The 15,478-nt window shown below is 43.3% G+C and overlaps 2 protein-coding genes across 2 annotated transcripts in view; one reads left to right on the forward strand and one right to left on the reverse strand.

The window, feature by feature from the left end:
* Nucleotides 1-1,433, reverse strand: part of CCDC47 (coiled-coil domain containing 47) — a 7,795-nt gene extending 6,362 nt beyond the window's left edge. The window contains exon 1 of the mRNA XM_026054499.1: nucleotides 1,416-1,433. The gene's annotated coding sequence lies outside the window, so the exon portion shown is untranslated. The remainder of the gene's footprint in view (nucleotides 1-1,415) is intronic.
* Nucleotides 1,434-1,803: 370 nt separating this feature from the next.
* DDX42 (DEAD-box helicase 42) overlaps nucleotides 1,804-15,478 on the forward strand; it is a 16,273-nt gene continuing 2,598 nt past the window's right edge. Inside the window, exons 1-18 of the mRNA XM_026054495.1 lie at nucleotides 1,804-1,861; nucleotides 3,343-3,582; nucleotides 4,707-4,857; nucleotides 5,525-5,586; nucleotides 6,652-6,688; nucleotides 8,126-8,275; nucleotides 8,545-8,649; nucleotides 9,600-9,719; nucleotides 9,966-10,142; nucleotides 10,449-10,577; nucleotides 10,759-10,858; nucleotides 10,958-11,005; nucleotides 11,527-11,624; nucleotides 12,338-12,614; nucleotides 13,104-13,330; nucleotides 13,620-13,730; nucleotides 14,302-14,403; nucleotides 15,063-15,432. Coding sequence (XP_025910280.1) covers nucleotides 3,362-3,582; nucleotides 4,707-4,857; nucleotides 5,525-5,586; nucleotides 6,652-6,688; nucleotides 8,126-8,275; nucleotides 8,545-8,649; nucleotides 9,600-9,719; nucleotides 9,966-10,142; nucleotides 10,449-10,577; nucleotides 10,759-10,858; nucleotides 10,958-11,005; nucleotides 11,527-11,624; nucleotides 12,338-12,614; nucleotides 13,104-13,330; nucleotides 13,620-13,730; nucleotides 14,302-14,403; nucleotides 15,063-15,432 — 2,485 coding nt within the window. The 5' untranslated portion in view covers nucleotides 1,804-1,861; nucleotides 3,343-3,361. The remainder of the gene's footprint in view (nucleotides 1,862-3,342; nucleotides 3,583-4,706; nucleotides 4,858-5,524; nucleotides 5,587-6,651; nucleotides 6,689-8,125; nucleotides 8,276-8,544; nucleotides 8,650-9,599; nucleotides 9,720-9,965; nucleotides 10,143-10,448; nucleotides 10,578-10,758; nucleotides 10,859-10,957; nucleotides 11,006-11,526; nucleotides 11,625-12,337; nucleotides 12,615-13,103; nucleotides 13,331-13,619; nucleotides 13,731-14,301; nucleotides 14,404-15,062; nucleotides 15,433-15,478) is intronic.

Genomic DNA, 15,478 nt, shown 5'->3' on the forward strand with positions numbered 1-15,478 from the left:
GCTACATAGCCAGGATATTTAAATAAGTATATAAATAAAAAGCTTAGGAGGTGATGTGCTAGACTCTCCTGTGTGCAGCAGGAGCAGCTGAGGCAATGGCAAATTTACATTTGACTAGGTCGTTCAGATAAGCAGGTTCTAGAAATAGGCATGTTCTGCTGTACAGAAAATGACTCTTGTGGTAGCACCTCACCGTCACTAGGTGAGTTGCCACCAGCCTCCTGATCTGACTCATTCCATCGTGATGGGTGTTATTGATTAGCAACAAGACATGGCCCAATCAATGCGTGTTACAATAGCAATAAGTCTCAAAATGCACTTAACCTATCAACTCTCTACAGCGATGCCCCAATTACCTTTGCTAGTTTCAAACAGCTTAGCCTTTGATTTTTATGAACTGCAAGAGGAAGAGGAGGGATCCTGTGTGGTCCCTACAACAGGGTAAAGCAGGGCTCACAATCCAAGCTCTGTCCCTAGATCTGCTGCTGCCTGACAGTGACCATTTTTCAGATAACAATGTTTTCTTTGCTCGTAATGTGCCTTTTTTTCCCCCCTGCTTAATCTCAAAACAATCCCGTTTCCTAATCAGACTGCACAGCACCTAGAATAAAAAGGTTTTTAACTGAGGGCCTCAAAGAGCAAAAATATCTCTACTGCTGCATTTCACACATGTCTATGGAAGAGCAGGAGCAGCTGCGTCACACTTGGCAGCAAGATTGCCTCCCTCCCCAGGCAGCAGCGAGGGAGAACCTGAACGTTAATGCGGTTGTCTCTATTCTAGGTATAGAAGAAAACAATTTATATCCAAATTAGACCAAGTCTCCTCTGAATACTGTGAACCTAAGAATGGCAAAAATAACCACCTCCATCAAAGACTTCATTCTAGCAGCAGCTTGAACAAAACACGTTCACAAGAAGTATGATAAGAGAAAATACAGCAGAGCAGAGCCCAGGGAACCAGCACATTACAGGGCTCAGGGGGAGCCCCTGGGAGTTTCACCACCTGGAAATATCCCCATGCAAAAAGAACACGCCAGCCTGCATAAAACCTCCCGCTAACGAACGCCCGCAGCTGCTCCAGGGCAAGAGCAGAACCTGGCACTTGGGTGAGAAGCTGAAGCCGCCCAGGGGCCTTTGTTGCCAGACAGAGGCTTTGGGAGAAGGTGCTGTGGGCAGCGGGGCTCCCCACGGCGAGGAGACCCGATCCTCGCAGCGGGGACAGGGAAGGGCGAGGCCTCCCGGCCCCGCCGGCCCGGGCAGCGGGAAAGCCGCGGGCAGCGCCTGCTCGGGCCCGGCTCTCGCCCCGCACACGAGTCCCGGCTGCGGAGGAAAATCGTCCCCCGGCGGTGCGGGCCGCCCTCGCGGCCGAGCCCTGCACACCTGCCCCACGCCTTGCCCGCCCCCCTGGCCGCGACCTGGCGGGGAAGGAGCGAGTCCCGTCCCGGTCCTGCGCCGCGGAGCCCCGGGGCCGCGGTGCGGGCGACAGCGCGGGCCCCGCGTTACCTGAGTCACGCGCCACCGCCAGGCCTGGCCCCCCAGCGCCCGCAAGGAGCGCAGCCTACGCAGGTTGCGTAGCCGAGGCGCTCGGCGCAGCGCATGCGCGCTGGGGCCGCGGGCGCACGAGACGCTCCGGGCACATGAGGGAGCAGTGCGCAGGACACCCTGCCCTCGCGGCTTCACCCGCCGCCAGCGCGCATGCGCTGCAGGTTGCCGTGACCTCAGCGCGCTGCGCACGCACATACAAATGCGCGTACGTACGTACGTACGTCGCGTCTCCACCCCCCAACAGCACACACATACACACACACTGTCTCCCCCGGCCCGGTAACCGGGGGAGTGACGGCGCCGGCGAGGCCCGAGGGTGAGTGAGGGGCGGGGGGCGGCAGGACCCTCCCAGCGGCCAGCGGGGAGGAGGCGGCGGCCCCGCGGCCTCGCGCGGCTCTGGCAGCCGCACAAAGGCCCCGCCTCTGCCCCGAGGCCCCGCGGCGGGGAAGGGCCCGGTCCTGGCGCTTCCCGAAGGCGGGGGGGACCCCAGGAAGGGCGCGAGCCCCGGCAGCGCTGGAGTAGCAAACTCCGTGGCGCTTTTCACTGCTGTCGCCTAGGAGCCCCTTGCCCCGCGGGGCGGCTGGGGAGCCCCGGGGCGGTTTGGTGGAGGAAACTTCTCTTGCAGTCGTTCCCGGGGCGCAGTGAGGGAAGAGGGGGCTTGGGAAGTGCAGGAAGGAGGAATCCTTCACACTAGGCTTGATGACTTGAAGCAAATCTGCCCAGCGCAGCAGCAGCAACATAAGAGCGGCTCTGCATCCGTTCTGCTGCACTTTCCGCCTTCTCATATCGCCCGTCTGCAGGGGTGAGGGCTGCARGGTGCTCCCTACGAATGGGATGTCAGGATATTGGATCCACTTCCACTAGGATGAACTGAAAGCGGARTTTTCCCCCATTCCCTAGCAAGCTCTGTGGTCTGGACTTGGGATATGCAGAGCAGATTGCAAGCTGGGCAATGCTGTAGCAGTGTTTGCTCTTGGGTGTCTGTTSAGGCTGTTTATCTCACCTGTGAATTTTGATCTTATTGAAGGAGTCTCTGTGGATGCCAGATTTTGTTAACAAGGCTGTAGCCTTTGGGCCAATTTATTCAAAGCACTCAAAAGTACTGAGTGTCATGCTCAGTTTTTGGCTGCCCTAAGGGTATGACTTGACCAGGCAGATGAAATACCAAAGTACTTGGAACAGAAGGCATAAATCTTAGTTTATCATGACAGTCTTCTCCTAACTTAGAGAAATTAATTTTCTATAGACTTTAAGAAATGTTTTTGAAAAATTAGACTAGAGAAGAAATGTATATGTCTAAGAACACTTGCTTAGGAAGAGGCAGCTGGCTTTTTGGCAGAAGCATGTACCTTGCTTCATAACAACGTGCTGTGCTATCTGCTGCCTTTTTTTTGGCATGTTTCTCTTCAACTGTTGATTGTAGCAGTATGTTGTTTGCAAAGCCAACATCTCTCCTTCCTCCTTGTTGTTTAAAGCTCTGGCCTTGGGTTTATTTGTCCTAGCTTGTAAAGTGAGCAAGGGAGACAGCAACTTAAGATATGTCTAAATAGTCAATGAGGGATAGGACCCTTTTTAGAAGACAGCATGTTTTTTTCTGGTGAAGTGTATCTTTTAGGGTGATGTGTTCATATTTACAAGAGAAGAACAAAGCCCTTTTTGGCAAACAGGTCAGACCATATYGTCAGTCACGCTTTCCTAAGCCTCCTTATCATGAGAGAAGAAATCCCTTTTCAAAAAGGATCATGAGTTYAGCATGTAACTGCAGAAAGAGTGTTAACTTGTATGTTCTCATTCTAGCAGGTATCTTGAGGACATCATGAATTGGAATAAAGGCGGACCTGGTACTAAGAGAGGCTTTGGTTTTGGTGGATTTGCCATAACACCTGGAAAGAAGGAGGAACCGAAGCTCTCTCAGCAGTCTCACAGTGCTTTTGGAACAGCTGGTTCTTCTGCTGCATTCTCAAAATCCGGACCTCCACAGCTGCCTTCTTTTTATAAAATTGGGTCAAAGCGAGCAAATTTTGATGAAGAGAATGCGTAAGTAGTGTTTTGTGTTCCTCCAGTTCTAGATTTAAGAGTTTTATAGTTTCTAAGGTCAGGAAAAGTATCTGTGACATTCATGAGGTTTATGCTTTCAGAAAGACCTGCTCAGGAGTGGATAACCTAACATTGCACTTTTGTGTAACAGAATTCTGGTGGCAATCATATCAAGAAAAAATAAGCTAGTTGCATGCAGGAGCTCCCAAACCACTGCCTCTGACAGTCAGAAACTTCACTTATTGCATGTTGAAAATGATGCCCAGTTCATGTGCTCTGATCTAGAGATAGTGAGGTGCTAGAGATGATGGATTTACATCCAAAATAGGTCAGGACTTTGTTGGAGACAGATGGTAAAAAGCTGAGCCTTCAGTAAGGGACCGAAGATCAGTCCATAGTTTCAGCCTTTTCTAATCACTATCGAATGTAGATTCTGRTGGTATTTTTCCAAAAAAATATTTCTCTACTACTTGGCCCTCTGGGATGGAACAGGAGAGATCTTGCTCTGCAGCAAASTCGTGGTGTGGACATGGGCCAGTTTGCCCTGTCTCTGGATCTCAGCCCATTATCTGTAGGATGAAAATAGTAATGCTTCCTTGCCTGTTAATATATTTAAAAGATTGTGAGATGTTACAGTAGTCTAGGGAGAGCTTTCCTCTCCCTAGGAACATCTCAGAGCTGAGCCTCAGCCAACCCAATCCGCTCCGTGCTCTTGTCTGCACAAGACTTTGCTTGAGGTTATACGCTGRTTCTTCAATTCTGAATGTGGGGTATCTTTCACACACTGAAATATCCAAACKGTCATTATTTTCCTAAGCCTTCTGTTGGCTACATAAATGCAGTGAATAGGAAGGTTTATAGAGGAGCATTCACCAACTGTATTCACCAACTTGAGAGAGCCCTTCAAGAAGAGGTTTGGTTTCATCACACCTACTTGCCTTACCACAACTTTTTAGCTTATAACATGAACAATTGTAAAAAAGGAATCTCAAGCTTTTTAGTGTGACGTTTTCTGTCCACGTTAACTTTTATTATCCATCTTGACATGGGAAGCTTGAGTCAATAGCTACTTAGACTGCTGTAGGTAGTACACTGACTAGACTGCTGTTTCTCTTTCTTCTCAGATACTTTGAGGATGAAGAGGAAGAGAACAGCAATGTTGACCTGCCGTATATTCCTGCAGAAAATTCCCCCACTCGCCATCAGCTTCATTCCAAATCCGCAGACTCTGACAGYGATGATGATCCTCTGGAGGCATTCATGGCTGAAGTGGAGGCAAGACACGGCTTGTGAAATCTTTATTAACTTCTGTGACTCTACTCTCTAGTCAGGAGCAGGAAATGTGCTCATGGTTTTAGCAGTCTTTATTCAGAGTGTCCCTTATTATTTGTTTTCTATGTTAGATATTGTGTTAATTAGAACTCAAAGGTATATTGGATCAAGGTATTTTGGGTTTTTTTTTGGATTTACAGTTGCTTAACAGTTTAAGTATATTGAGCATGTTAAGGCAGTACAACTAGCTTTGTGGTGAGCATCTTTCACAATCTGAGTTTGATGATTTGTATTYATCATAAGGAGTTTTTTAGCTGCAGTTCTATTAGCTGGATTCTATCACACTGTTTTCAAGAAGAGATTGTATTTTTCCTTGATCATCTCTACAGAGTTAAAGGATATAAATTCCAAAGGAATTGGAAGTACGATTTATTTAGCATAAGAGGATGTGGAACAAGAGGAAGTTTTGTTCAAAAAGTATAGTCCCTGTGATGTGATGGTTTAGTTGTAATTGATTTCATTCTTATTACGATATCAAGAGGAGGAGGAGGAGAAGACTTTATTCTGCTTTGCAGTATGAATCTACATTTATAATTCTATATAGAAACATTTTTTTTCTTTCTACACTTTACTATCATATTCCATGAATCACAATTTTGTGTGCTATTAGGATCAAGCTGCTCGAGACATGAAGAGACTTGAAGATAAAGACAAGGAGAAAAAGAGTGCAAAGTAAGTTCTCTTCTGTAATTCACATGCCTGCCTGTCTCTTTTACAATGCATAAATAATTTCAATRCATTTTGTTGATGTTCATACTTCTATACATACCATAATATATATCTAGAAAATAATATTGACCAGTGCATGATATCCCCCCATGAGTAAGCTGTGTGCAATAACAATCAGATGATAGGAGGAAAGAATCTGTGGAGGCATCCTACAGTAAAATGTAGACACACTTGTTTTRTCTTACACCAGAGTTCTTTCCTCAGAAGTGTTGGGGCTCACAGATGAGATATTAGACAGATCCCTGGCTTGCAGCACCTTTAATTACTGTCAGCTTGCCAAATTAGTTGTGAAGAAAATCCCCTCTTTCCCTACCCTTGCAGTGATCAAGAAGGTTTGGTTCAAAACTACATTTACTTGAGCAAAATAAATTGTTCAAGTTTCTGCTGTGATTTCTGCTGTGCTTGAAATACTGGAGATACTGGAGAGTCTTAAGTTTTAAGATACACCTTGTAAAGCTGATACATTGTGTAGCATGTGGCAATAGGGATATTAAATTCCAAGTTTAAATGCTTTACAGTTTTGCACGTTGCCTAGACCAGGGAGAAAAAATGTTGGTTCTTGAAATGATTGTCAGATACATTGGTAGAACTTGCATTGCATGGGGTTGATCAGATTATACGTGGTCCTGAAACAGAACACCGGATCCAAATCACCACCTGGGGAAGTTCTGAACTGGATTTGCACTTCCTGGCTCATATTCCTCTTCAGTTATGGGACTTCTGGTAGCATCAAGAGCTTAGACCAGGATGATCTTTGATGTGGCGTCTACCGGGAAGACGGAAGCCTAATCTTTCAGTCTCATTAATAGAAGTAAAATGAAGTCTTTGCAGGGCCAATGTTACGGTTGCACCAAATATGAAAACTCCATGGGTTGGGATTTTAAGTGTTACTGAGTTGTTAGTGTTGTCCTCCACTAAATATGGAACTCAGCACTAATCAAATGAAAGTATGGAGCTGCGTATGTGGAACACTTGCAGGGAAGTTTGTTTCTCCGCTTGTTTTTCCAGGGGTATTCGAGATGACATTGAAGAGGAAGATGACCAAGTGAGTTCCTATGCAGTCTTTCTATCTTCTATTTTGTTTTTTATCTTTCCTCCCCAAATATGTAACTACTAGGTACAAACAAAACTCCAGTATCATGCACAATACTCTGGACAATTCAGCAGGAAGCTCTAGCATTTATGCTTTTGTCTCCACCCTTCTAGATGCTTTACTAAAAAAGGAAGAGTGCTAAGAAACAGTTTCATTCTTTTTCACTCCATTTGAGAAGATTTTTCAGTCAGTTTGACTTTCAAGTTCTTAAACTTTTTTATTTTCAGTGTCCGAGACTGTCATCAAATTTGCAGTCAACAGAATCAACTAATATGGAGCACCAGTGAGAGGTTATTTAACTGTGGAGATACTTGTAGTGATTTTTTTTTTTTTTTTTTTTGATCAGGGAAGCTCCAGTTCTGACTGAAGGCTGAAGGGTTGTAGGCATCACCTTAATGCAGATTGCAAGGAAAGAGGAAATTAATTTCAAAACGTACCTTTTTACTAAGTTGTAATTAGTAGCTATGGTGTTACTTATAGCAATGCAGAGCACAGAAGAGTCGTCTTAGCTCTCAGGTTTTGCTTCTGAATCAGTGAGAGTAGACTAAGCTTTCCACGAAATTGAGTTCCACTTGCCCACAGCTGTTATTCAGATGTATTGTATGCATCTCTGTGTGACTAAGTGATTAATTGGCCACATGAATGAAAAAGCCACATTTGTTCCTAACTGAACCTCRCTTTAAAAATGTGATCTTAAGCCTTTGTTTGAAAGGCAAGTGAGATCGGTGTTTTTCCAGGAGAATGTCTTGGTGTGYGGACTGCAAGCGAGACCTAAATGGGTTTCTGCCCGTCATGAACATATTTGTGATCTGTAAGGGTGGCCTGTGACAGTGGTGTCAGTGACTTCTAACTTGGGCTTGTGCTTGAAGGACTCTTCTGAAATAGTTGACAGCAGACAGAGAAAAAATTGTCTCAATGAAAATTATTTTATTTACTAGAGTGTAGAGCTGAAGAAAACGACTTTTGACATAGCTTGTACAAAAAGAATTAAACATGATATATTTAGTTACATGGTGTTCTCTGTTTAAAAACGTACAGGATTTGTACTCTGCATGGAAGTATGAATAGATCCTTCTGTTGTTAAAGTGTAATAAGTCTTGTAAGAGTTTCTCGAGCACGCTTTTGAGAGAAGAGTTCTTTGTTTTATTTTTGTTTGTTATTTAAGCATTTTTTGTTCAACTGAACGTTACTGCTTTGTTTGTTTCTTATTATCCCTCTTCTGGACTTAGGTGTTGCTATTTATTARAAGGAACCAGTTCTAGTGCACGCTTTGTTTCTCAGTAGTAGGTGTTAATGCAAGCAGCCATCTAATGTCTACATCCACGAAACACATGTAGTAGTATTTTTCTATCCTATTGTATGCGATTTTASTGCTATGTTTTGCTGCAGGAAGCTTATTTTCGCTACATGGCCGAAAATCCCACCGCTGGTGTGGTACAAGAAGAGGAGGAGGATAACCTTGAGTATGACAGTGATGGGAATCCAATTGCACCATCCAAAAAAATCATTGATCCTCTTCCACCTATTGACCATTCAGAGGTAGGAGAAGAGCTTATTCCGTTTTGGTTTAGTTTGAGGGATTATAGAAATCTGTTGGTAGGAGGAGGCTAAAAAATAAATTGAAAGCCAGCAACTGGTATGTAAGTGTTCTGTCACTTGAATCATACTGGAGTTCCTTAAAATGGCTTTATAGTAAATAAGCGTCCTTAAGACAATTAATATTTTTTTTCCTAAAAGAACACTTTGCCGCAAAAGCAAGTGTACAGAGGACCCTGACTTCTGAGCTAACTGAGTAATAACCATTGCAGATTGAATATCCACCGTTTGAGAAAAATTTCTATGATGAGCATGAAGAAATCACCAGTCTCACCCCACAGCAAGTGGTAGAGTTGCGTCATAAACTAAATCTGCGGGTAAGCTGGTCCTCATTCAATGGTAAAACCATCCTCTTGTTACTCTTGTTCTTTTGGATTTTCTTAGTAGCTKCAATGAAGGTTTCCATGGAGAATTCCCAAGTTTTTAATACCAAGACTCTTGCATACCTTCAATCACTGGGATCAAAAATAGCTTGCTTTCCTTCAGTAGTTCTTTAAAGTCCTTTAAAGTGGGTGCCCAAAGTAGTAGTGGCAAAGTGGTAGATCATAGAATGCCCAAGGTTGGAAGGGACCTCAGAGGTCGAGTCCAACCCCCCTGCACACGCAGGGTCACCTAGAGCACGTGGCACAGGGCTGCATCCAAGTGGGTTTTAAAGATTTCCAAAGAAGGAGACTCCACAACCTCTCTGGGCAGCCTGTTCCAGTGCTCTGTCACGCTCACAGTGAAGAAATGCTTCCTTAAGTTCCTGTGGAACTTCCGATGCTTCAGTTTGAAGCCATTTCCTCTAGTCCTATCACTGTCCACCACTGAAAAGAGGCCAGCCCCCTCCTCCTCCCTCCCTAGTTCTTTAAAGTGGGTACTCTTCTCAAAGTGGATGCCCAAGTTGCACATGAACTTAAGGCTACAGAGCTAGAAACTGAAACTAGAAATGCTATATGCAGGAATGAGTTCTTTGCAGTCTGTGACATGTTAGAATAGCTAACTTCTAAGTAGTAATTATCTGCTAATTATCTGCCAAGGATAGAGACCTATTATACAAGGAAGTAGATATGATGGTTTTGATACATTAGCAGTTCTGATAAACTAGCAGTTTATCTTTTTTTTTTGTTTTGTAGCTGAAAGTCCTGTTTACACAATTCATCTTGAATTTTTACTCAGTAAAACTTCAGAAAATCAATAGCTATTTTCTGAGATGAAGTTGTACCTTTTTCATTTTCATTTAYATTCTTTTACTTTTTTTTGAACCATAATCTGTTTCTATTTCTAGGTCTCTGGTGCTGCTCCTCCACGGCCTGGTAGCAGTTTTGCTCATTTTGGTTTTGATGAGCAACTTATGCATCAAATTAGGAAATCTGAGTATACCCAGCCCACTCCTATACAATGTCAGGTGAGTGTTGATACTTCTAAACACAATTAATGGAACATAGTCAAAAAAGTCAAAAYATGCTAATTGCTTCCAGCCCTTAAACTAATTCTGATCAGAACCTAACAATAAAACTATATRAGCATCCTTGTCTACTGCTGTGGGTCGCCTGTAATGTGCATTCTTTTTCTATCTGGGTATGCATATAGTGTCCACAAGAATATCTTAAGTTAAACATAACAGGAGTTTAGAATCCCCTTTAATTTTTAGGGTGTTCCAGTTGCACTGAGCGGCAGAGATATGATTGGAATAGCTAAGACTGGAAGTGGAAAAACAGCAGCCTTCATTTGGCCGATGCTGATTCACATCATGGATCAAAAGGAGCTTGAACCGGGAGATGGTCCGATTGCTGTGATCGTATGTCCGACCAGAGAGCTTTGCCAACAGGTAGACATATAATAAATATACGTATATGCTTATATTTTCTTATAGAATGAAAATATTCTTACAGAAGAAGGCTCTGTCCAGGGCTCTGTCACCCTCACAGTAAACAAGTTGGGCTCTGTCCCCCTCACAGTGAAGAAGTTCTTCCTCATGTGGAGGTGGAACTGCCTGTTTCATCTGTACCCATTACCCCTTGTTTCATTATTCCCTGAAAAGTGGCTTTTAGGACCTGGATTGTATTTCCAAGATGGATGTATTTTCTCAGATGCACCTAACATGAACTGTGATGTGCTTTCTTTAAATTCTCAGATACATTCTGAATGTAAACGTTTTGGGAAAGCGTATAATCTACGCTCTGTAGCTGTGTATGGAGGAGGAAGCATGTGGGAGCAAGCCAAAGCCCTCCAGGAGGGGGCAGAAATAGTTGTCTGCACACCAGTAAGTACCTCTATGCATACAGAACAATTCTTTTTGCTGAAGCTGAGAGAGATTTATAATCCTGTTAATGATGGAGAATTTATTACCTGATCACTTAAATCCAGGATCTTTCTAGATTATGTTGAGGACAAATACTGTTGAATTAATTTTTGGCCTTCCTTTTTTTTCCGCCCCGCCATAGGGTCGTTTGATTGATCATGTGAAAAAGAAAGCTACGAACCTTCAGAGAGTCACTTACCTTGTATTTGATGAAGCAGACAGAATGTTTGATATGGGTTTTGGTATGTATTGAACAAAGGTTGCTGTTTTGCAAAACAGTGATGTCTACTCCCCAGCTATTATTGATTAGAGCATTTTTTTCTCTCTCTCTCTCTTTTCAGAATATCAGGTCAGATCAATTGCAAGCCACGTACGTCCAGACAGACAGAGTAAGTATAAGCATGTTTTAAAATAAACTTCTTGAGTCSAAGGAAACTGTAGGTGGGCTACCAGGTAAGGTTATGGAAAAGAGCTTGAGGTTCTGTTTCCTTTTCTAGACRCTCACAAGATGAAGCTTTTGTAAGACTTCAGTGGTGTTTTTCTTGATGTAAGCTATTTGGAGGAAGCCGTGTTATATGTAGGAGTTTAACCACATTATTCATCWGTCTTTAATCCCTCCACCAATTTTACTCAGAGGAAAGAAGAAAACCTGAATTAATAGTCATGTGTTTGCAGATCCTGTGATCTAACATGCCCTTAAAAGTGCACCTTATTCTCACAAAGTAGCGTGAATTATAGTTTTCGTTAGAGCTGGTAAACAAGGTTATAGCTGCAGATCACAGACATGTAGTACAGTCCTAYGGGTCCTTATTCACAAGATCTGTGCAGTGTTTTCACAGTTCTGAAAGGAAGTTTGTTTCAAGGAGTTCAAATACTTTTTGTTTGTTTGTTTTCCTTGTTTTTCTTTTAGCCCTCTTGTTCAGTGCCACTTTTCGTAAGAAGATTGAGAAATTGGCCCGTGATATTCTCATTGATCCAATTCGAGTCGTGCAGGGAGACATTGGAGAGGTAATTCCACATTACTTCTGAAATGGAAAAACAAACCATTCTATGCAATCACAGAGTTCCTCTTATTGTTTCTTTGATCTCAGTTATACTTGGAGAACCATCCTTGGGTTCATCATCCTTGGGATAATTAATGTGTAGATATTTAAATCTTCTAGAGAATCTTCCAGGTAGTGCTGTCTGCTCCACTGCACTTTTATTACGTTCAGTACAGATTGCATAGGGAATCTGTGTATACCTCTCCCCTTCATGACTGAGATCACATCATAGCTCACAGGAGTGCTTTCTCTGATCACCATATGAATAATTTTTAATCATGAGCATTCACTCCATCTCAGACCATGCCCTTGCACAGTCTATTTCAGATGTTAATACAGTCTATTTTAGATGTTAATAGCATCTGACACAAGAACATCTGAATTGTAAGTATCCATCTTTAGATCAATAGGGTGCTAAACTGCCTCATGTCAAAGACTGTGCTTTGCCTCTAGTAGGTTTTCAGAGCAATTTGTTTAACCCTTGCCTTTTCTGCAGTATGAAGGCAAGRTTGTCAGTAGTTAGGCAAAAAGAAAATGAGTAAAACACCTTTCAGCTTTCCAGCTTATTTCCCCCTTCTATCCTCAGACCTAGTTTAAATTCCTGGGTTGTATTCTGCCATCTGTGTTTGTCATACTGCCCTTTCTGTTGTGCATTGCTGCTTGTCTTTATTCCTCTAGGCAAATGAAGATGTTACTCAAATTGTGGAGATTTTCCCCTCTGGCCCTAGCAAATGGAACTGGCTGACTCGGCGCCTTGTGGAGTTCACGTCTTCTGGGAGTGTTCTCCTCTTTGTCACCAAGAAGGCAAATGCAGAAGAGCTGGCCAATAACCTCAAGCAGGAGGATCATAATCTGGGGCTGCTTCATGGTGACATGGATCAGAGTGAGAGGAATAAAGTCATCTCAGAATTTAAGAAGAAGGGGATCCCAATACTGGTAGCAACTGATGTGGCAGGTGTGTGGTCTTCTCAGAAATTGTTTGCAGAAGTTGTAGAACTCAGAAGAGACACTAACATATATCAGTGGGAATGGAAATACTGTTCTCTTCACAAAGAGCAGGTGTCATGAGATAGCCCTAAATTTAAAGAGTCCCTTAAGATGCACACTAATGCCGTTTTGAAGTTTATTTACTTTAATATAACTGTCGTGGATGGACCTTCCTGATACGTAATAATGAAAATAAAGGGAAAACAGTAGAGTTCTACACATTCCAGGCTATATTTTCCAGATGTTTTTCAGATATGTGCTGTATTAGGAAGAGATCTTTAAATATTTACAATCTTACGGTGGTTTACTGCAATGTGACAGGTATATTTTTCAGTATACAGTAAGGAAATAAGTTGCCCCTTAAAGAAGCAGTTGCTGTTTACTGATCAGCAGAATCATGTCTGAAGCCTTCTCTAGAACAGCTTTTATGTCATTCTCTTCCTCTGTGGAATTACAGCTCGTGGATTGGACATTCCTTCCATTAAGACCGTGATCAACTACGATGTGGCCCGGGACATAGACACGCACACTCACAGGATCGGTCGCACTGGCAGAGCAGGCGAGAAGGGAGTAGCCTACACACTGTTGACTCCAAAAGACAGTAACTTTGCTGGTGATCTTGTCAGAAATTTGGAAGGAGCTAATCAACACGTTTCCAAAGAGCTGTTGGATCTTGCAATGCAGGTATGAAAAATCAACATGTCTTGAGAACAGGAAGGTTCCTTCCATSATTAGTGGAATGAACAAATCAGGAGATTGGAGACTTTGACTCCATATGTTTGCAGTGACCTTTTTGCAATCTACATTGCTTTTAAGTAGGCTTTCCAGGGGCTTTAAGGCCCTTGGAAAAAACCTGGCATCACCATATGAAAAAAATGCTTTTTTTAGCCTCTTGCATTTATCGAGTTTGGATTTTTTYGTTTGTTTGTTTTTATSATCTGYGTTGAGAAGCATTTTTTTTTCTCTTATATAGAACCCATGGTTCCGGAAATCCCGTTTCAAAGGAGGAAAAGGCAAGAAGCTGAATATTGGGGGAGGTGGCTTAGGATACCGTGAACGTCCTGGTCTGGGATCAGAAAGTTCTGTAAGTTGAAATGTTGAAGTTGTTTGCTTGAAACGGTTTAAACTTGGAATTGACTTTTTTTAACTTGAAAATTCTTATCACTGAAATACAGCCTCTGCTTTCAATGGTTTTAATAGCATAGAATCTTTCAAAGTTTATATTAGAAATATCTCCGGTGAAGTTRCTTGTCCTTTATTTTCATCCTGTTGCCCAGAGCTTCTTTGTATAGACCAGCATGATCCAGAAGAGAYTGGAGATTCTTCCCAAAACAAGCTGTCAGTGCAAAATTTTGGGAGTCCTAACTATACTTRATACATGCAACTGTATAATACACATGCCAATAATTTACTCAAGAGGCTGATTTTTGGCACAAAAAAGCATTGCAGCGTTCAGACTTGGTGCACCTTTACTTTCCTGCTATCCTCAAGGTCGTGGGACAAGTGCTCCGCAGAAGTTTGTGATCGCTGTTTGTGATCACAGTTTGTGAAACACGTGGCCTGAGCACCGGGTGGAAATAGGTTTGGAGAAGGGCTGGAGTCGAAAGTGTCTGAGTTGGATAAATCTCTCCTATTTTCCTTTTCTTTCACCTTAGGACCGTGGAAACAACAGCAGTGTGATGAGTAACTATGAGGCCTACAAGCCATCCTCAGGGGCGATGGGAGACAGACTTACAGCAATGAAAGCAGCTTTTCAGGTTGGTGTCATGACTAGTATCCCAAGATCGAACTTGCAAGGAAATAACAGTAAATATTTTTACCACTGATGATTCAAGACAGTTTTTTTTTCTCCTCTGAATGTGTGGAAACCCTGTTGACTTAAGGGAAGTTGAGTTTGGGGGTTGTGTCCATATCTCAGCTGCTTGGAGCACTCAGTAGTGTCGTCCAAAGTGGAAGGATTAGTATGCAGGCTAGATTCAGCAAGTTTGCGTAATGTGAATTTGCCCAACTTTTTTTTTTTTTTTTTTTTTTTTTTTTTTTTCTGTGCTGCCTATCTGTTGTTTTTTTTCCCTTTTGGATTCTGCTGTTAGCCTGGAGCATTGAGATTGCTTAGTAGCAATAGCGTAATTGCAATCAAAACAAATGAGGAACAGAGAAAGTGGAATATAAAAACTCGTGAGGATAAAAATTGACCCCACAATTCCWTTGTTTTTATGGCCTGCTAGCAGATGCCTGTTACTGATTCTACGTTCCTAAGCACAATAGGAATGTAGTCACTCCCAGGCTGACTTTTTTTAAGGAGCCCTTTTCCCTAGGGATTCCCCAAAGTCCAGGACGGGTTGGGTGTGCACGGTGACTGTTCTGTGGTGCGGTGCAGGGGCAAACATGCTGTCTTTTCTTTCCTTGTTTGCTATAGTCCCAATATAAGAGCCACTTCGTTGCTGCAAGCCTTAACAACCAAAAGACGGGTAGCTCGGCCGCTGGCGCTAGCGGCTGGACCAGCGCCGGGAGCTTGAATTCGGTCCCGACGAGTTCAGCGCAGCAAAGTGCTGCCAACGCCGAGGGCTCCATCGCAGCTGCAGCCAAAGGTGTGCCAGGCTTCACCAGCTCTGGGAATCTGAGCAGYGTTCCCACCTTCCCAAGCGTTGGAATACAGGGCTTCAACAGCGCAAATGCCAGCAGCAACAGTCGGGAAGGCATCAATGGTGGCGGTGGTGGTGGTGGCAGGGAACGATGCAATGACAACCGGAATAATCGCCACAACGATGTTCAGCGCCGTGCGGAGGGTCCTGGGCGCTACAACGATGCTCAGCGCCAGGGAGAGGGTCCTGG

Source organism: Nothoprocta perdicaria, unplaced genomic scaffold (genome assembly GCF_003342845.1).
Source record: "Nothoprocta perdicaria isolate Ctin4 unplaced genomic scaffold, notPer1 scaffold_121, whole genome shotgun sequence".
Lineage (NCBI taxonomy): Eukaryota > Metazoa > Chordata > Aves > Tinamiformes > Tinamidae > Nothoprocta > Nothoprocta perdicaria.